The 20670-nt window shown below is 39.8% G+C and overlaps 2 protein-coding genes and 1 long non-coding RNA gene across 11 annotated transcripts; 1 reads left to right on the top strand and 2 right to left on the bottom strand.

Annotated features, from left to right (window-relative positions):
* Nucleotides 1-8: 8 nt before the first annotated feature.
* On the top strand, nucleotides 9-19029 carry LOC135102426 (uncharacterized). Of its 9 annotated transcripts, XR_010269654.1 has the most exons (7): nucleotides 9-241; nucleotides 5411-5645; nucleotides 12434-12664; nucleotides 13527-13617; nucleotides 14530-14922; nucleotides 17080-17683; nucleotides 17815-18075. It is a non-coding gene; the product is annotated as an uncharacterized LOC135102426 (long non-coding RNA). The 9 variants fall into 9 exon arrangements; XR_010269658.1 differs by lacking the exons at nucleotides 9-241; nucleotides 5411-5645 and adding an exon at nucleotides 18210-19029 and having other exon boundaries at nucleotides 11625-12664; nucleotides 17815-17993; XR_010269652.1 differs by lacking the exons at nucleotides 9-241; nucleotides 5411-5645 and having other exon boundaries at nucleotides 11625-12664; nucleotides 17080-17345; nucleotides 17592-17683.
* On the bottom strand, nucleotides 954-5653 carry LOC135102421 (uridylate-specific endoribonuclease-like). The gene is made up of 6 exons (XM_064007695.1): nucleotides 5523-5653; nucleotides 3347-3703; nucleotides 2763-2889; nucleotides 2122-2321; nucleotides 1609-1829; nucleotides 954-1212 (listed from the first exon to the last, which is right to left on the bottom strand). The coding sequence occupies exons 1-6, from the start codon at nucleotides 5563-5565 to the stop codon at nucleotides 976-978; spliced, it is 1185 nt and encodes a 394-aa protein (XP_063863765.1). The 5' UTR covers nucleotides 5566-5653; the 3' UTR covers nucleotides 954-975.
* On the bottom strand, nucleotides 9287-13604 carry LOC135102422 (uridylate-specific endoribonuclease-like). The gene is made up of 7 exons (XM_064007696.1): nucleotides 13574-13604; nucleotides 12546-12658; nucleotides 11400-11645; nucleotides 10825-10951; nucleotides 10154-10353; nucleotides 9834-10054; nucleotides 9287-9569 (listed from the first exon to the last, which is right to left on the bottom strand). The coding sequence occupies exons 2-7, from the start codon at nucleotides 12586-12588 to the stop codon at nucleotides 9345-9347; spliced, it is 1062 nt and encodes a 353-aa protein (XP_063863766.1). The 5' UTR covers nucleotides 12589-12658; nucleotides 13574-13604; the 3' UTR covers nucleotides 9287-9344.
* Nucleotides 19030-20670: the final 1641 nt, after the last annotated feature.

Raw genomic sequence — 20670 nt, 5'->3', positions numbered from 1 at the left:
TAGGTAATTGTTTTGTATAGACTTACGTAATTATTCATGACTGCGTGCCATGAATTACTGCAATCCAGCAAGTGTTATGGCTTACAGTATACAAAGGGTGATTCAAGCGATATTAGCGTTTCGTAACTCCTATACTTGGAATATTAATACTAGTGATGATCGTGTTAAGACGGTGTTATCTTCAGTATTAGACACCAAGGTTATCCTGAAATAACAGACTTACTGCTGGTCAACAACAAAGGTATCTGTCGGAAATTCCTACTGGTAAACCTCGTGTGACAGAGCATAATGGTTATTTATAAGGAACTCAGTTGATGGACATTGTTTATTTGACTTTATTTATTATTATTTTCTTATCATTCATATATATATATATATATATATATATATATATATATATATATATATATATATATATATATATATATATATATATATATATATATATATATATATATATATATATGTGTGTGTGTGTGTGTGTGTGTGTGAGGTGGGAGATGTGGACAGCGCCAGGGGTTGTGTGTAGGAAGTGGAGAGATAAAGGTCATCCAACACCCACACCATGCACTGAACTAGTAGGTGCAACTTTATCCCCTTCCTCCCCACCGCAACTCCCACTTCCCCTACTACTGGCACTTCCCTCTTTACCTTCCACACTTGGGCACATATTCACGAGCGCTTTGCTCTCACATCAAAGAACACAAATGGTTAGCAGCATTCTCAAAAGTATTTCTGTTGTTAATAATGTAGAATTATTGTTAATCTGTCCATAGAATAATAAAACCACCCTCAACTAAAGACTATTGAAAGTAGTGGAAATGCGGCCAGAAGTGTTTCAAACTATGGCCCTTAGCGACGCTATTATATTTAACCATCCCCAGGAGAACAGAATGTGCTTCGCTGTAACTGCTACTCCTCTGCTTATCATAGGAGAAATTATACTTTCGTAATATAACAATGTATTAGTTGACTTTAATGTGAATGCAAGATTTCAGGATATGCACTGCCCAACAACGAATCACCATAAATAGTATACGTTTTCACTTGGAACTGTTTGCCTCCCATCTGAACGGGGCAGCTACTGTTAGGGCGGGCGAAGAAACACATGGTATAGGTGGCCATCTCCAGTTCAGGCGAAGTACCCACAAACATGGAGCCCTTCCTCTTATCCTGACTATTCCATCTGAAGCGATCCACGAGCAGCTCCCCCTGTGTTGGGCACGAAGAGGCGGGGGTAAGAATTGGCAGTGATTGATTTGATGGCACTGCAACAGCTGGTCACTTGGGAGCGGGGATACAAACGGAAATAAGGAAAGTCTACTGTATATTATTGTTATTATTGTTATTTTTGTTGTAGTTGCTACTTACTTTTGTTTGTTTATTTATCTCTTTATCTATTTATTTATTTATTTGTTTGTTTTATTTATTCATTTATTATTCTGTAGATTAACACATCAGCATATTAGCACACGCATGCATATTATGACGCCAAATTTCATTGTGTAGTGCATTTATTTTCAAACTTTTAAGATTCTGTGGAATATACGCAATGTTCCATTTCACGCATATTTGTTACCAGCTCAGGTAAAAGAAAACATGACTCACCTTGGTCCCAAGCTTTATAGAGTCCATCCAGCCGTAGTAGTTTAGATTACCCTCGTCTTCTTCCTTCTGAAAGTTAACCCAGTTATGGAAACCAGACACCTCGCCGTCCAGTTCCCCTACGAACACGTGCTCGAAACCTGAAGAACTCCGATCGTGTGTGCGCTTGTACAGAGTAAACCACATTTGGTCCAGCTTGTCACGCAACGATCCTGCTAAAAGATCTGTGGAAAAGAAAACCTCACTTTCTAATATTATTTAGTAAGCATGTCTACATATGTGACTGATATTCCTCAAAAAGTCAATGTAATCTTATTTTCAGTTTAGGAATGAAATTACAGAAGAGGAGCTTCCCATAGCAGTCCCCCCGCTCCTTTCTTTTCTCTGGCTCACGAAGGAAGTAAGGTGATAGGTCTTATGTCAGTACTGGGTGGCAGCATTCTTACCAGCCGCTGAGTGTGCCGTCAGTTCTTGTCCCCGGCACCATAGTGTTTGAAGTCTGTTTGTTAAACTCACTTTTAGAGTGAAGGAAAGTCTCAGCCAGTTTCATGACTTCAGTGTTCATGATTGCGTCCAAGAAGGCATTCTGTTCTGCTATCTCGTTCGTATCTTGTTCCTCTGCCTGAGAAACTGAGGGGATGTAGTTGTCTTGCACCTTCATCAGTGGTGCTATGGTGGGGCCGCTTAGTGCAGACTCTGGTACTGACACAAACAGTCTGTAGAGATCACCAGACCCGCCACTCAGGGATTGAAACCATAATGTATCTGAGAAAACACCGCAGCTTATACGAGGAAATTTTTACCTTTCAGGCTATGATGGGATAACAGAATATTGGAAAAAAAAGATAGATCAATGATCAGCAACATCACCATAAATACATAAAACTGATGAACCAATATCAAAAGCGGACTCGTTAGTTCTCATCACTCAGGCGGCCACGCTGAGCTCTCATGAGTAATTCACATAAGTAGTTCAGCCCGCGGCCTTCACTTATTCCTCTCATGATCAACCTCACCCTCACCCCGAACATTATCACTCTGAGGACGCAGAAACTGCGTATTTTAAGAGAGAGAGAGAGAGAGAGAGAGAGAGAGAGAGAGAGAGAGAGAGAGAGAGAGAGAGAGAGAGAGAGCGTTGTACTATGTACAATACTCACGGGCCGGGGGCTAAGTCTCCAGAACTCCCGTTCCCCTGGTAGTCAAGTGTCAGTTGGTCATAGACGCTGTTCACATCTGCAGCGAACATTTCCTCCGTGATGGTGCGCAGGTCATCATCCGTCACGCCTGGAGTACACAGATTTCAAATTACACACGTAATTTCTCTCTCTCTCTCTCTCTCTCTCTCTCTCTCTCTCTCTCTCTCTCTCTCTCTAAACACACACACACACACACACACACACACACACACACACACACACACACACACACACACACACACACACACACACACACACACACACATGGTCTTATGAATCCAAACACTGCCCATTAGCTCACTAAGGACTGGACATGGGGACAGTAATACAAAACGAGAGATAACCACAGCATCAGTGCAGCTGATGTATTACATGTATTACATGCTTGGCATAGGCACTTTGTCCACTGGGCAGGATTTGAACGTAGGTTTTGACATATGTTATCGGAGTGTCTGTCTCGAATGGAAAGTACTTGGTTTCATAAAAAAAAAAAAAAAAAAAATAACGCTGCAGAAAGAAAGAAAGGTAGTTTCAAGTTAGTTTACCTTGTCCACCACCACCGCACACCTCGCTGTAGTCAGCACAACAGTTGGAGTGAGATCCACAGTCTTTGTTACACTGGCAAGGTTTAGATTGGTCATAACTTTCCCCACATCTGTCTTCGCACGACAAGCAGGTGTCCTGGTAATCATGGCAGCAGTTGGAATGGGATCCACAGCCATTGTTGCACTGGCAAGGCTTTGAATGCAAGTAACTCTCCCCGCACCTGTCCTTGCATGACAGGCAGACGGCCTCGTAGTCGTCACAGCAGTCACCAAAATTTGAGCAGAGGGAGTTGCATTGGCAGGAAGTTGTTCCGTCGTCCACGCCGCACCGTCCCACACAGGAGCGTCCCAGAGCACCTGGAGTTTTGAGGACACTGGTTAACGATTGACTTGTTGCAGAGACAGGACAACATTGTTTGCAGAGGAGGAGATTATTCTTATTGTCATTGTTAGATCACAAGATAAATGGCTTCTCTGGATTTCTATCCGTACCAAATACTATATACATTGTCACTACACTGCCTACGTATAACATACAAAATATGAAAATATATGAAATAAAACTTTTGACAGCAATCACAGTGGTGAGGCAAATTTTCTCCATTGTTTTAAAATCTCATCCACTTTTCTCCACCGTGGCATCCGTATTATTCTGTTCACCTCACCAGTGTCAGTGTTCCTGTGTGTACTCATGCATGAACACCTCACCACAATGTTATGATGTGTATTAATTTTTCAGTCCCATAAGTCCTACACCATTTTTTTTTTTTTTCCCCGTTTTACGTCCGGTTTCCCTAGTTTATCAGAGTAGGACATTGTCTCCTAACAAGGGACTTTATATGTGGCACCCGTATATCCTTCACCGTATTTCCTCTATGTCAGATACTTTTTTTTTATACAGTCAGCAATATTTATAACTTAACTTCACCCTCATGTTACAAATATCCCTTCGCGCACCTTTTGTTTCATAAGTAACATCAACATGATCTTTTACGTTACGATAGTGCCGAGATGTACCACTGTTGGCACACTCCATCATTGTACTTCCATTCGTACAATACTGTTCCGTCTTTTCTATAATTCGCATTTGCTTCATAGATAAGTGATATATTGCAGTAATTTATTCTTTTTCACTTCCAAGCCTTACTTCTGTATTTTCATTTGAGGGAACACCAACATGAAAGAAAGGATATCCAAGAGTGACTGTACTCTTATATTTTTCTGTCACACTGGCACATCAGTATATCACAATCAGATCTCCCATCTCAACTCACAGATCCCTCAGAGAGAGAGAGAGAGAGAGAGAGAGAGAGAGAGAGAGAGAGAGAGAGAGAGAGAGAGAGTTTTCTCTCTCTATCTCTCTTTGTTGATATGAGAGCCAACGAATCGCTGTAATGTTTCGACCCCGTGAGTTGCACCAACACGGCCTTCTAGATGGCGTGCGTAACACTGGCAAGGTCAGGGCCGCCGCTGCTGGTGAGAAACTGAGAAACATTTGAGGATGCGGAGGGATTTGATAATGTACACATATCTCGCAATTCAGGACCTACATCGGGGCTCGTAAAATTCTCGGGAGGCATAAACAAACAACCATAAGGAGGATGAGGAAGTATGCAGGAGAGCGATAAATCAGCAACAAGTGGTGAATGAGATCCTTATCTTGATTTATATTATTTTTCCTTTCACACACACGAACGTAGTAATGTAAGGGAAGCTGCAAGAAGCTATTAGGTTTACCCGCGGTAGTCCTTGTGTAAAACATATACCTATCTAGGTATATCCACCTATCATCCCTACCCATAAATTACTGAAGCTTATTGATCGTAAATGAGTCGTCCATAATAGCCTGATTGCACAAAAATCTTAAGCTGGGAAGGAACAAAAATGCTTAGAGCAAGACAGTGAAAGGCCACTCATCCCCTCTGTGTCTCTTTCAGCAAGTCACCAGTTGCGGCCAGCAGCTGAGCACACTGGCACTGGCACTGTGCCACCTGGCCCCTTATAGAGTGTGGGAGGCGGCACTGCCTTGTTAACATGTTAGTAAACAAAACTTTTCTTCAACAGCAAGTTTAATGCCAAGTGGAGGGAGCGGAGCAGCCTCTGCCTATCGTCTTCTCTGCGGTGCGTGTCTTTGTTGACCCGTGTGGGATGAGTCGCCTTCCAGAGGTCAAGTTACCTGCAGACAGGAGCAGTAGCACAAGCGGGGTGGTGGTTATCATGGTGGCTCTAGTGAAGTGGTGCCTCTCCCAGCCCCCTTTATAGCTGCGCACCACTGCTTCGTGCCCCTCCGTGGCGACAGGTGGGTGGTGTCCCAGGTGAGATAAAACTTTCATATTTTGCACGCATGTGCTGCGGTGCCATGTGGATGAAAAAGAATGGGGAAAAATGAAGAGCTATTATTATAGATATTTTAGGATAAGTGTCTGGAGTCACTGCGGGGAGTGGGAGTAGGGAGGAGTTTGAGGAGGTTGTTGGCAAGTTGTAGAACATTCATGTTAGAATGAAGCATAAAAGGGTACGAGTTTCAGGATGTGACTGACCAGTGTCTCCAAGTGACGGCAGAGGGACGTGGCATCTGCTCGGTTGCTTGTACAAGTATTTTTGGATCAACAAGAGGGACTGTTGATTATATTATGATTGTCTGAAGTAATAAAACATGACAAAAGGATCGTGTGATGGTGATGACCGTCACCATTAGTTTTCATGGATTGTTTACACTACACTTGTTATCTTTTATAGAAATTCTGGGTTCATATTTCAAAATGTATGTGACATAACTTATGTGAAGGGTCTGTGAGTGTGGCCATATGGCACGCATGTCTGTGTGTGTGTGTGTGTGTGTGTGTGTGTGTGTGTGTGTATATATATATATATATATATATATATATATATATATATATATATATATATATATATATATATATATATATATATTGTGTGTGTGTGTGTTCCCTTTTACTGGCGCGATTCGTAATCAGTGGCGTCGAGAGACTGGATCATCCGGGCCTCTCTCTGCCCATCACTTCTCTCCCAGTGTGCATTCCTCTCCCTCTGCCCCTCTCCAAGTCCCATCCTCATGCCCATATACACACTCCGTTCTCCTTCCCAGTATATTCCTGTGTCGTATCCGCGTGCCTTTCCCAGCCACTTGTGTCTTTGTGTCTTGCCGAGAACTTCGTGAACTGCTTTTAGTTCTTGATCAAATGTGTATGCGCCTTCGTTAATTGGCAAAGTCTCTTCTTTCTTGAATTTCTTGGGGGGGAGAGGTGGGGGCAACAACGGCGGTGGGGTGGAAGGGGAAGCAATGATAGGACCACCGCGACCACCTGCACGCGCACGCCCGCACGCGCGGGTAAGAAGACGTCACACCTTCGCGTGGAAGTCCTTGCATTGAAACTACTTCTTTTTAGCTATGAACTAAGTAAAGAAGCAAAAATCACTATTAAACATCACAAAAGCAACAAAGAAAGAACAAATAAATCCCCTATACGTCTTCAGTTTATCGTCCCCATAAATTTGTTGGCAAATGCGCATCCCGGCGCTGGCCTTCTGATAACGTCATCATTGGGGCAGTATTCCAGTGATGACGTAAAAATCTGTTTCAGCCATTCATCTCACTCGACGCTTGCTCTCCCCATAACACGTCTGGTCTGCTGGTAAGTCGTGCTTTCTTATACTCGTGCCAGCCTTGTTTCTCTTTTCTTTACTGCTTCTTTCACACCCTTCACCCATCAAGCTGTGGGCTTCCCTGCTGGTCTTCTTCCACCAGACACCCACCCCAGGCATCTGTTGACACACTCATGCCTCGTCCCTCATCACTGGAGCACTTTTCACATTGACAACGCAGCAATGTGTGTCTCATTTATTCATGGCGTTGTGGTTTGTGTTTTATTAATTTACTTTTAGGGCGTAAACTCTTCACAAGCCAGTATGTTCAGTTATTAGACTTAACCTCTTTTATCTGAAGCTGGCGTGTTGATTATGTCATTAGAAGACCTCTTTTCCTTCAGTGACGTCAGAGTTTGTTTCAACCAATCATCTAACGGTACTTAATATTATACCTCTTCTCTCAATCACTGGAACACTTTTCATGTTAGTAACGTAACAAACTATGCCTCGTTGATTTCTTCATAGCGAAGTAATTCTTATTTTATTTATTTATTTATTTATTTATTTATTTATTTATTTATTTTTTTTTAGGATAGCCACTATTACTATTACCAAGCTAGGATGCTCATCTGTTAGTTCTCGCCTCTCATCTGATGCTGGTGCTGGTGACTTCACTAGTGGATCTGTGTTCCCTCAGCGACGTCTTAAAGATTCACTCTCCTTACTGTTATTTTTGGTAGATAATGTTTTATTCTGATGAAAGGAACTTAATTTTCATATGCACATAATTTCTCTGGCATAAGTTGTCTTGTCAGGGCAGAATCTCGGTTATTTGGAGAGTACCGCGAGAAACAACCATAGGTACGAATTATTTCCTCATTCATAATAACACATTTCCTTGATTCATGTCAATTATAAGTCTCAGACCTCTAAATACGAAGCAGCAGCAACACCATGAGTCCTTCCAACATAGCTATTTGTGGAGCTCCAAGAGAAACAACCTGACAAATTATTTCTTCATTCATCAAAATGCATTTTCTTGCTTCACATTAATCAGATTAATGATATATATATATATATATATATATATATATATATATATATATATATATATATATATATATATATATATATATATATATATATATATATATATATATATATATATATATATATATATATAATGCATTCTTTACTTCCTCAATAGATCAAGAGAAAAACAGGACTCTTATCACAAGGAGAGAGCACACCTCGCGAGATGATGTAATAATAGGCTAGATTTTCACGGTGTTCTCACTGCCCCGCTGCCGGCGCATTCACCTGTGTTTTTCCAGTTTTATTAAGCCTCGCCCATCACACCAGCAGACCACCCTTTCATATATAGCTATGCTTACTACGTGACGAATGTGTGGTTTGGTTAGTTGAGTAACATTCAGATCACTGTAATGGAAACACAAGTACAACTAGCAACAAATGATTGATGATTAATCTGCAGTGTAGTTATCACTCAATACAAAAGTTACAATATTCTTGACGTAGTGACAAGATGATCAAGGCCGATCAAGAAATCATTTGGACGTTGGTAATCACTTGTGGTCTAACTGATAAGGTGTCAGACGTACCTTTACCTGGTGTCCTTGCAGGAGGTAATGAAAGGGCAGCAAGTGAAGGGTTATGTCGAGTGCGAGGAAGAAGGTGGTTCAGTTGATGCTTACAGTTTTAAGCTGCTGTTTGAATCTGCCTCACTATTTGTTTATTTATTTATCTATTTGTTTATTTTATGCTTCCCCTATATTTGAATTTACTGTGACTATAATACCCCTTTTTCTAATTGTAAATCTAGCATATGAGAAAAAGGAATTGTAAAGGAGAATTTTTTTTTGGCTTTTGGGTGCATTATAGTGATGACGAGAAGCAGCAGAGTAACAGTTGTAGTGGTGGAGTGGCAGCAATAACGAGTGGTGATGGTGAGTAGGGGAGGAGTTACATTCATAGCAGTGGAGTTAACATCAATAACTGAGGTGATAGTGAGTAAAGGTGGAGTTACAGGCAGTAATGATGGTGATGGTGGATAGTGATGGTGCTATAATGATGGAGTTAAAGCTGTAACAGTAGTGATGATGAGTAGTGGTAGAGTTACAGTTGTGGTGGGAATACAGTCTTATTTTGTACCTGTCCACGTCTCAATGGGAGGTATTTCTCCATCTAATGTGTTCCATACCCTCAACACTAGCTAGTACTTTCTCCTCCAGCAGAAACAAAATGTATTGTAAACTGCTTAGCTTTTGAGATGTAGTGGGTTGATAATTTTAGGGAATTGATACACCGTAATGTAATAGTTTGATAGGAAGCTATAATTGTGATAGCTGACAATATATGCTTGTTAGACTTAAGGAATATCGGGGTATGCACTGCCCACTAAGTTGCCAAAGATTGTCCATGTTTGTACGTGGAACTGTTGGTTAGACATCTGGACTGGGCAGAGACTGTCAGGTCGGGCCAAGAAGCACACAGTGTAGGTGGCCATCTCCAATTCCGGTGAAGTACCGATAAACATGGAGCCAATGTTCTTCATGTGACCCTCCCAATTATACCGATTCATGAGCAATTCCCCCTGTGTTTGGAAGAGGTAGGAGGAAAATTAGCGGTAGAGAAATTGCATCTAATTATTTTTTTCCTGTGTTCAAGATGCTGCAAAGATGTGTATAAATGAATGTCAAATATTAGCGTCTTAAAACTTGAAACTTTTAAATACTTGGGAAAGTGATGCACATTTTTTACATAGAATTTGTCACCGGTTAAGATGTAAGCATAAAGCGCAGTTTATCATTATTCTCACTCTGTTTCAATTCAGATGTGAACACAAAGCATGACTCACCTTGGTCCCAAGCTTTATAGAGTCCATCCAGCTGAAGTAATTCAGATCACCCTCAGCTTCTTCCTTTTGAAAGTTGACCCAGTTGTGGAAACCAGACACACCACCATCTTGTTCTCCAACAAACACGTGTTCAAAGCCTGAAGAACTCTGGTCATGTTTGCGCTTGTACAGGGTAAACCACATCTCGTCCAGCTTGTCACGTAAAGATCCCGTCAAGAGATCTGTGGAGAAGAAACACTTTAGTTCCTGATGTAAAATTTTTAGAAACTGTTAAGGAAGAAGTGAGTCAGTCATGTTTGAAGTCTGTTTGTTAAACTCACTTTTGGAGTGAAGGAAAGTCTCAGCCAGTTTCATGACTTCAGTGTTCATGATTGCGTCCAAGAAGGCATTCTGTTCTGCTATCTCGGTCGCATCTTGTTCCTCCGCCTGGGAAACTGAGGGGATGTAGTTGTCTTGCACCTTCATTAGTGGTGCTATGGTGGGGCCGCTTAGTGCAGACTCTGGCACTGACACGAACAGTCTGTAGAGATCACCAGACCCGCCACTCATTGTTTAAAAATACTTGCAGTAATTTTTCCTATATCCTAAAGATACAATATGGAGGACTGTATGTATAGAAGATGGGAAACTTTATAAAACTAAGTACAGATTCCAAGCAAAAGTGATGTAATAAATAAATAAATAAATAAATAAATAAAAAGTGTGAGCTTCATGTATCATCATAATTTGTTTTGGCTGCAAGATGGCCAGTGTACATTACAGGAATGATGACAGTGTGTTAGTGAATTTCTTTAATGTAAGTAAGAGCGACTGCAGCAGTAACCTAAAAGTGGATGTGCACATTTTAATTAATACTGAAGAGGTTATGAAATTATGAACACACTTGGCTGCCACATCTCGTCCTATTACATTATCACTTTGAGGATGCAGAAACTTGTCATAACTTTGAAAATGTGTGCAAGAAGGGAGGGAGAGAGAGAGGTGCACTCACGGGCCGGGGGCCAAGTCTCCAGAATTCCCCTTCCCCTGGAAGTCAAGTGTCAGTTGGTCATAGACGCTGTTCACCTCTGCAGTGAACATTTCTTCCGTGATGGTGTGCAGGTCATCATCCGTCACGCCTGGAGTACACAGATGCAGGCTTAGATCAATGAAGATAAGTTCATGGCCTTCTACAGGGAGAAACTAAGAGCAGCTGTCTTCTATGGAATTTCACACCCTATGCCTAATTGACATATTTATGTATTCTAATTTGGAAAGATAAGAGAAAGGATTGTGAAAGGTGTGTCATACAATCACTTGCAAGAGTCAGTAAATGGAAAAATGTATCAATGGATGTAAAAGGTTTAAGAAAAGGTTTCCACTTGCCAACAATGATATATCGGTCAGAGACCTGGACGTGGAATAGGCTCAACAGTCTGAGAGTGCATAATGTAGAAATTAGATATCTGAGACATGAGAAGTGATAGGATCACAGCCTCTGTTCACAATACTAGACAGTGGCACTTCTTGTCAACAAGGCTCTTATAGTTTAAAGTATAAAAACACTGAAACAATATTTTTTCTTACCTTGTCCACCACCGCCACACACCTCATCATAGTCTTTACAACAGTTGGAATAAGATCCACATTTGTCGTTGCACTGGCAGGGTTTTGACTGCAGGTAACTCTCCCCACATCTGTCTTTGCATGACAGGCAGACGGCCTCATAGTCACCACAACAGTCACCAAAATTGGAACAGACAGAGTTGCACTGGCAGGAACTTACTCCATCATTCACGCCACACCGGCCCACGCAGGATTGTCCCAGAGCACCTGTAGAGGGACAGGACTACAGTCATGTACACACAGGAGTGTCCCAGAGCACCTGTAGTGGGACAGGAATACAGTCATGTACACACAAGAGTGTCCCAGAGCACCTGTAGTGGGATAGGACTACAGTCATGTACACATTTAACTGCTAATACTTCCGAGTCTTGTCTGTATAATCAAAAGTATCGTCATGCAGACTAAGCTGAGCTAGAGGTCCTGCCCCTTGCCTCCTTCCTTTATGCATGGCAGTTGACTGGTCCATTTAAAATGTTTCTGCCACTTCCCCAATATGTCGTGAATTTGAGATTTTTCCAGTCATTTTATTAATTAACTTTATCCTCAGTGGATTTTTTTAAAATATCAATACAAAAATAATAGTAGTAACTTCAACATATGAGCCATTCAGACAAACTCTGGAAACAAACTAAAACAAAGAAACATATTTACATAAACGCATCCATTTCAATGTCAGCACATGCCTTGTCTTCAGTGACACGTGTCGACAGATGTATGGATGGCACCAGCTCAGGTGTCTCATGCAGCAAATATTCAGATATATAAATATGTATGTTTATTGTTTCCACATTTTTTTCTTCCTAGAGCAAAACAGTGAAAGGCCATTCATCCCCTCTGTACAGTGAGATGAGAGGGTTGTGTCTCTTTCAGCAAGTCACCAGTTGCGGCCAGCAGCTGAGCACACCGGCACTGGCATTGTGCCACCTGGCCCCTTATAGAGTGTGGGAGACAGCACTGCCTTGTTAATGTTAGTAAACCAAGCTTTTCTCCAACAGCAAGTTTGATGCCAAGTGGAGGGAGCAGAGCAGCCTCTGCTTATCGTCCTCTCTGCGGTGCGTGTCTTTGTTAACCCGTGTGGGATAAGTCACCTTCCAGAGGTCAAGTTACCTGCAGACAGGAGCAGTAGCACAAGCGGGGTGGTGGTGATCATGGTGGCTCTGGTGGTGGTGAAGTGGTGGCTCTCCCAACCGCCTTTATAGCTGCGCACCACTGCCTCGTGCCTACAGGTGGGTGGTGTCCCAGGTGAGATACAACTTAAATTTTTCATATAATTTAAGTGTGGTAATTGAACACCGGACTCTCTTATCATTTCACCTTTATACATTGTTAATAATAATGATAATGGGAGGTGTTCAGTCATTGAAAGCTTGTCCACACTTTCACTGTTTGGTTACATAGCGAATAATGCATGCAAATATTGTATCTAGTTCCCAGATGTGGTTAGGCAAGCATGATAGGGCATTGTGTGAATCTCTTTATCTGTGTGACACAGCAGTTTTCTGCACAAAGGAGTATGACTCTGCAGGGCGTGGCTCAGTAAGGCCCACGACTGTAGAGGGGAGTAAAGTGGTGGTGATTGTTATCACTGTAACAAATTTTAACACGAAGCACACACTTAAAGATATCTCTTTGATTATAGTAGTGTACACATTATATTTGGAATGGTATTGGCAACAGGTTTTTGGAAACATACTTTTTTTTTTATGAATAACTTCAGTGTTACTTTCCATTTACACAAGTGTAGATTGGCCAAAGACTACAGAAAAGGCTCAGTTGACTACTGCTCACTAAGAATGATGATGTGAAAGAGTTTGAAAAGGGAGGGCCAGTCAGTTCCTTAGGTTTCCCAACATTCCTTTCTTTAAAGATAACCCTCATATTAGAATGGTGGTCAGAAAGGGTGGGGCCTTTAACACCTGTATGATTATTCTTGGATGCTTGGATGATCAGTCCCCAGCCAATGGTCATGCAGGCACGATTTTATTTTTTACTCCTTTTATTAACGTTTGTAGAGGGATATGCCACCTCCTGCTGCTTTCTGTGTTCTAGCAACATGCATTATAATCTTAAGTCACTCAACGATTGCAGAAAATGGCCAGCCTTGAGTGGAACCGAAATTCAGTATACTAGCTCACCACTTCTGTCCGCCGAACACGTGGCATCTGTCTCCGTTACTGTGGTCAGTATGAATGCACGTGGTTTAGGGATTTAAGATATCTTATAGCACCAGGGAATTACAAGAGAACCATATGATGATAGTGACAATCACTATCTTACTAGTCTTTACCACTGGTTTACAAAATACTGATAACTGTATAAAAGGCATGGGAGCATGGCCATGTGGCGCTGTGCACACACACAGGTGAAGCAGTACAAACGTTTTTTTTTTTTTTTTCCTGTGTGTCACAACTTGGTAAATACAGCTACTAGCTAAACGCACGCGCGTTTTTTTTTATACTAGTAGTAGTAGTAGTAGTAGTAGTAGTAGTAGTAGTAGTTGTTGTTGTTGTTGTTGTTGTTGTTGTTGTTGTCACAGCCAATGGATAGACCATGAGTCAGGAATCAGAATGCCATTGTGTGCCGCAGCCTTGCATTATCTGTCAGTTGCACAGCTTCACCCATACGTGATTTCTGCGTGTCATCAGGAAACGTTGTAAAAATGACATACAAAGAATTGAACATATAGGTCCGTGATAAGTTACCCATAACATTTTTTTTATCAATAGTCAAATTTCATCTAACTACGTAATTAATATTAATGTAAAATAACAAAGCAAGTAATACACAAACTTTTGTTTCATATATATATATATATATATATATATATATATATATATATATATATATATATATATATATATATATATATATATATATATATATATATATATATATATATATATATATATATATATATTATTGTTATTATTATTATTATTATTATTATTATTATTATTATTATTATTATTATTATTATTATCACCATCATCATCATCATCATTATCATCATCTATTCACAATGCCGAGAAATCACTCTTGCCTCACCTTGATCTACATTTTACTTCTTTCCTCCTATACAAAACCGTTGTAGTGTCAAGGTATTTGAGGAGCTTCGAAACCTAAGACTGAGATACTGAGAGAAGAGTGAACTCTTGAAGCCTCAGGCACGAGTGTATGGAGTTCGATCTTCAGAGAGGCAGTGCATTCTTGGCCGTGGCGGAATTAGGTTCGTGTGTATATGTGTGTGTGTGTGTGTGTGTGTGTTCGTTGTTTTCATATTATTTCCTTCCACGTTTAGTTTTTCTCCCCTCGAGTTTACGGCTCTGTTTTCTTGTACAAATAATCACTCCCGTCTTCTTTCCTTCTTTTCCACTGTGCTTACTTTCGTCCTCTACACAAGCTTTATCCCTCCCCCGCTGCCGCCTTCGCTTCCATCACCAGTGGTTGGCTGCTGCCGCAGCTGCCGTTGCTTGAGGCTTCATGGGTGAGTTTGTGTTTAAGTAATTTTATTGGTAATGTATGTTTTTTTTTTTTTTTTAAGTTGTATATTTGATGTTCTTAGCAATAATAGCGTATTATTTTTTCACATTAAAAATCTTCACTCATTATTTATATTTTTTTTTCGGCATCTCTTCTCGTTCTTGTTGGTAATTCATTCAGTTCTTCCTTACATTGTCATATGAAAGAGAAGAAAAGTCCAGTTTCGTGGTAGGTTTTCTCCCTTCATCCCTGTGTACGCCCAAAAGATCTATACAGACCTTGTGTACGCCCATCCGCCCTCCTCCCCCCGCCACAAAATACCGGTACCTAAAGTAGTTGTTCCCTCCCTCCGTTTTCATTACCGTGCTCGTCACCACACCCGGCTGGTTCCCTAAATATATTTCCATTTTCTTTCAATTTCGCCTCGATTAATCATCCCAGTGATAAATTTCCTTCACAATGTGTATCGGAAAACAGGATGTAAGAGCGGTGGGACGGGAAGGCCCTCAGTTATGTCATACAACGCGCGCACGCACGCACATCCAATTAGTACTTCTGGCTTACTTAATTAACACTCCAAGTATTGACTACTGCTACTATTACGTATTAATTTCACTTACCATAGTTAACTACTATTACTACTGTTTATCTTTAATTACTACTACTACTACTACTACTACTACTACTACTACTACATTAACACTACTAATACGACTACATTAGCACTTCGCTTATTGAATACTACCACTAATACTAATACTGCTACTGTCGGCTGACTACTACTGAATACATACTACTACTACTACTACTGACTCTGTACTACTATTACTACTGCTATTGCTGATTACTACTACTACTACTACTACTACTACTGGCACCATCATAACTGCCACCACTACAAAAAAGCAACTCTACTACTACTACTACTACTACTACTACTACTACTACTACTACTATTACTACTAGTAATACTACTACAGTACTACAACTAGTACTACTACTACTACTACTACTACTACTACTACTACTACTACTACTATTACAGTATTACTACTACTACTACAGTACTACTGCTACTATTACAGTACTACTACTACTACTACTACTACTACTACTACTACTACTACAGTACTACTACTACTACTACTACTACTACTACTACTACTACTACTACTACTACTACTACCATTTTCTGCTATTAATTTTACATCTACTGTTACTACTACTACTACTACTACTACTACTACTACTACTACTACTACTACTACTAGTACTAGTACTACTACTAGGAAGAGAAAATTCAAGTATAACTATTGATAGAATTTCAGATTATTTCCACAGATGTTATTTATTTACAGGTAAATTCTTTAGAGTCAACCAGAGACAGTGGTGCAAATGATTTTATTAGAGGTTTAAAAGAAATATGGGTGACAAAGGAAAGGAGGTTTCAAAATATCTGGCATTGCCATTGAAAATATTCTAAGTTCTCTTAGTGATATAGTTGACCATGATGGGATTCAGGTGTTATTTCTTAAAAATGCTTCACACTATTTTTTAGAAACTTATCAGCCTTTTACAACATATGTTATTCACACTGTTATCTTCCCTGTGACTTACTTGCTACATCCCTTTACCCAAGGATGATGATAAAGCTGTTTATATAACAACCTGCAAAAAACTTTTATTAACAGAAAGTGTCAATCTTTTAAGATGTAACTTCCCTTATAATTTCTAGCACCTATTCAAAAACATCTCCAATAACTTAAATCTTTCCTCCTTTATTTCATCTTGATGGCACCACTGCCATCTCATCAATTTCTAATGCTGAACACTTTGCTCAAACCTTTACTAATAAAAACTCTACCTTGGATGATTCAGGGCTTGTTCCTCCCTCTCCTTCACCCTCTGACTACTTCATACTACCTATTAAAATTCTTCGCAATATTATTTTCCATGCCCTTGCTGGCCTCAATCCTCAGAAAGCTCATAGACCTGATGGGATCCCTCCTGTTGTTCTTCGAAACTGTGCCTCCGTGCTTGCATCTTGCCTTGTCAAACTCTTTCAACTCTGTCAACATCTACCTATCCTTCTTGCTGGAAGTTTGCCTACATTCAGCCTGTTCCTGAGAATGAATTGTGTGACATGTCATTGCCATTGCAGGTTGAAACAGGTGACGCCAATGCAAGTGACGGCTGTAGCTGTAATGACAGACGCAAAATGCACTCGAGAATCCAACAAGTCAATTTGTCCCGCCTCTCTATTTATGCTTGCTGGGAGCCCTTCAGTAAAATGGAGAGAAGGAAGAAGAGTACTGAATATATTTTGCAGCTCCTAGCCATGTAATGCTTGGAGGTGGTTGTACAACAAGCAAACATGTCACACAAAGCTTAGTGGTGGAGGAAACCTGTCACAAATACCACTGAAAGGTTAAGACCCTTGTCATGTCCCCTGTACCACTTGAAGACCTCCATCAGATCCCTTCTTTGTCACCCTTGTCACATCCCCTATATCACTTGAACACCTCTATCAATGTACTTTTTTTTTAACTGTACATATGTTATTCAACATTCCTGTTAATGTCTTTATTCTAATCAAATAATTACTAATGTCATGTAGTGTAGCCTTGCAAGCAATGCGTTATAAGTTGATTTGATTTGATTTCTTTTAAAAAGGTTTGCCCCAGCCAAAGCAAAGACATCTCTGCTGCCATCAGCAGGGGTCCAAACACGGCAGGTCCCACCACATTGGATTTTGTGTAGCCATTGTGAGTGTTAACCACAACCCAGCCTAACTCAGCCTTTGTTTGTCTCTTAAGTGTTTTTTGGTGCTCTTAAGTGTCTCTAGGCCCTCTGAGTGTTGACTCACCTAACTCAACTAAACCTAACGTATTTGCAGGAGAGATAACAGGTGAGCTGTGTGTGGTGAGCCCCATGTTGTCTCTGAGGGTGACCCCCATATCCACACACCAGCAGCAGCAGCAGCAGCAGCAGCAGCAAGTGTCCACCTCCTCCTCCTCCTCCTCCTCCTCCTCCTCCTCCAGCAGCTGGCTAGGGTGTAGGGGCAGGCTGAGCAAGGTGTGGTGGTGGTGGTAGAATAGATAGGTAGTAAGTAGTAGTAGTAGTGTTCAGTATAGTAAAAATGATAGTAGAGGTCCGGGATTATATATTTTTATTAGTAGTATAGTAGTGTAATAGTAGTAGTAATAGTAGTTTCAACATTTGTTGAAATATACTGGTAATTTTACTACTACTACTACTACTACTACTAGCCAGCCCTTTGTTTGAATACAGTTGAAGGGGGAAACACCTGTAACTGTGCACTTCCTCACTGGCAATGAAAAACTATGAGCAACAACTCCCCTGCGATGAACAACACCTCTCACGTGCAACAACAACAGTCAACAATACCTGCTTCACACTGATGTAGGTAAGTAGGTAGGGGTGGGTCTCTCTCTCTCTCTCTCTCTCTCTCTCTCTCTCTCTCTCTCTCTCTCTCTCTCTCTCTCTCTCTCTCTCTCTCTCTAACACTTTATTATGCTTGACAAGTATACATATATTTTACATACAATTTTTAACAGGTCAAACAGCCCATTACAAGCGAGGGGGGGTTTATGGGCAATGGCAGGTAAAAATTTAAATTTTGGGAATAATATATTTTATGAAATAGTAGAAGAGAGGTAATACAAACTAATAACATTTTATAGATAGTTGAAGAGGTAATACAAGCTAACTTTTTATAGATAGTTGAAGAGGTAATACAAGCTAATAGGAACTATTATTTAGTTGAAGAGGTAATACAAGCTAATATTAATATAAATCATACTAATAATACAGCACAATGATGGTAAATAGTAGTGTAATATAATAATGCTATAATATCTATGATAGTAGTGTAGAAATGTATCAATCTGTAGATTGCAATGTGTGACTAGTAAAGAGGACAACATGTCTCTTAAATTTGTCTTTAAAAGATGATAGGCTGGGTGAGTGTTTGGTATATGACATTGTATATTCATATTTTAGGTCCTAGTAGATACATAAGTGAATGTTTGTATAATGTTAAATTGGATCTGGGTATATTTAGTGAGTACTGGTTCCTGGTTAGGTAATTGTGCACAAGTTGTGTATTGTAAGTTACTAGAATTTATTCTTTGGTACATGTAAGATGCAATACTGAGTTTTGTAAGTCAGCAATGTTTAAGATATTTAGTTGTTTAAAAAGTGGGGTTGTATTTTCAGTGTAATCACTGTTTGTTGTTATTCTGATAATTTATTTATGTAGAACATTAAGACTGTACAGATGACAATTTATTTATGTAGAACATTAAGACTGTACAGATGACAAGGGTAAGTTTGGGACCAAATAGGATTACAATAGTTGAGGTGAGGATATATATGTGGGTGTAATACAAACATTTAAGAAAAACATTATTTGGGGCAAGATGTTTTATTGTGGAGGAGTGGAATAGTTCTTGATAATTGTAGACATAGGATGGATGAGTGGTGCTTAAAAGTTAGAATTTTGTCAAAAGTTATTCCAAGGATTTAATTTTTTCTACTTGTGAGATGTCATCATTTAGTATAGTTAGATTGGGTAAAGGTTGATAGTAATAGTTTTGGTAAATAGCATGTAGTAAGAGTTTTAGAAGTATTAACAGTAAGTTTATTTATTAGCTGAGCACCAGTTTGAAAATTTAAGTTCTATATTTGCCTTATTAATTAGCTCAGTTAGTTTTCCTCCTGTCATATAAAGTGTTGATTCATCTGCTAATAATATAATATTAAGTACATTAGAGATACATTGGAGGTATCATTAATGATGTATAGGAGAAAGAGTATATAGAGCCCAGCATACTACTTCCTTGTAGTACTCCTAGGTTTACAGTTTTCATTGGGGGATAATGTACTGTTGTCTGTTATTTAGATAAGACTTAAACCAGGTTTGTCATGGATGCATCCACATAGTGATACATTTTATTTAGGAGAATTTTGTGTTAGACTGTGTCAAAGTCCCTGCGGAAGTCAATGATGAAGATGGAAATGACGGATTTGTTGTTATTGAGAGCTGTGTAAAAAAAAATCAGATGTAAAGGTGTTTAATGCATCAAAAATCCTGGTCTGTCTCTCTCTCTCTCTCTCTCTCTCTCTCTCTCTCTCTCTCTCTCTCTCTCTCTCTCTCTCTCTCTCTCTCTGGCCCACTGGCCCACAGTATGTCTCCCCACAGTATGTTTAAAAACCCACAGTGACTCCCCACAGCCTCTCACCGATAATTGTCCCCCTCACACACACATACACACACACACACACAGCATTACATATACAAATGCTGGATCTTGTACAGTGCCTACAAATAAAGGATGAACACACAAAATGGGCAAGCTTAATTTTCTTTCGTCCTGCGTGAATGTAGTGAATGGTGAAGAGTGTACAAGATGCATGTAAATGGTGAAGAGTGTATGAAATGCATGATATGTAAGCTTATATACACAAAATACAGGAAACAGGTTGATGATGATGATGAGTATGGTGAGTCAAGTATTAGATGCCTCCACTTTGAACTGACTTACAAGGAGTAAAAGTTTGTAAAGGGCAAGACATTTACCAACATGATAAACACAAGAGAAAATTAATCCCCTAAATAAAAGACTAAAAAATTATATGTATGCCAACACAAAATAAAGAACAAATGAAGACTAGGCAAAGCAAATTAATCTGAACACTAATAAACAAACTAACATAGTATATTTAAACA

The sequence above is a fragment of the Scylla paramamosain genome, chromosome 7, assembly GCF_035594125.1.
Source record: "Scylla paramamosain isolate STU-SP2022 chromosome 7, ASM3559412v1, whole genome shotgun sequence".
NCBI lineage: Eukaryota > Metazoa > Arthropoda > Malacostraca > Decapoda > Portunidae > Scylla > Scylla paramamosain.
The sequence above is the reverse complement of the archived record's forward strand: the minus strand, read 5'-3'. Positions and strand labels throughout refer to the sequence as shown.

Excerpts from the sequence above, each read along its gene's own strand:
- LOC135102421 (XM_064007695.1), bottom strand. The coding sequence starts at position 5,565 with ATGATAACCACCACCCCGCTTGTGCTACTGCTCCTGTCTGCAG. Across the intron at positions 3,704-5,522 it reads GCTACTGCTCCTGTCTGCAG|GTGCTCTGGGACGCTCCTGT; the intron begins GTAACTTGACCT and ends TCAAAACTCCAG. Across the intron at positions 2,890-3,346 it reads GTGCGGTGGTGGTGGACAAG|GCGTGACGGATGATGACCTG; the intron begins GTAAACTAACTT and ends TGTGTACTCCAG.
- LOC135102422 (XM_064007696.1), bottom strand. The coding sequence starts at position 12,588 with ATGATCACCACCACCCCGCTTGTGCTACTGCTCCTGTCTGCAG. Across the intron at positions 11,646-12,545 it reads GCTACTGCTCCTGTCTGCAG|GTGCTCTGGGACAATCCTGC; the intron begins GTAACTTGACCT and ends GTCCCTCTACAG. Across the intron at positions 10,952-11,399 it reads GTGTGGCGGTGGTGGACAAG|GCGTGACGGATGATGACCTG; the intron begins GTAAGAAAAAAT and ends TGTGTACTCCAG.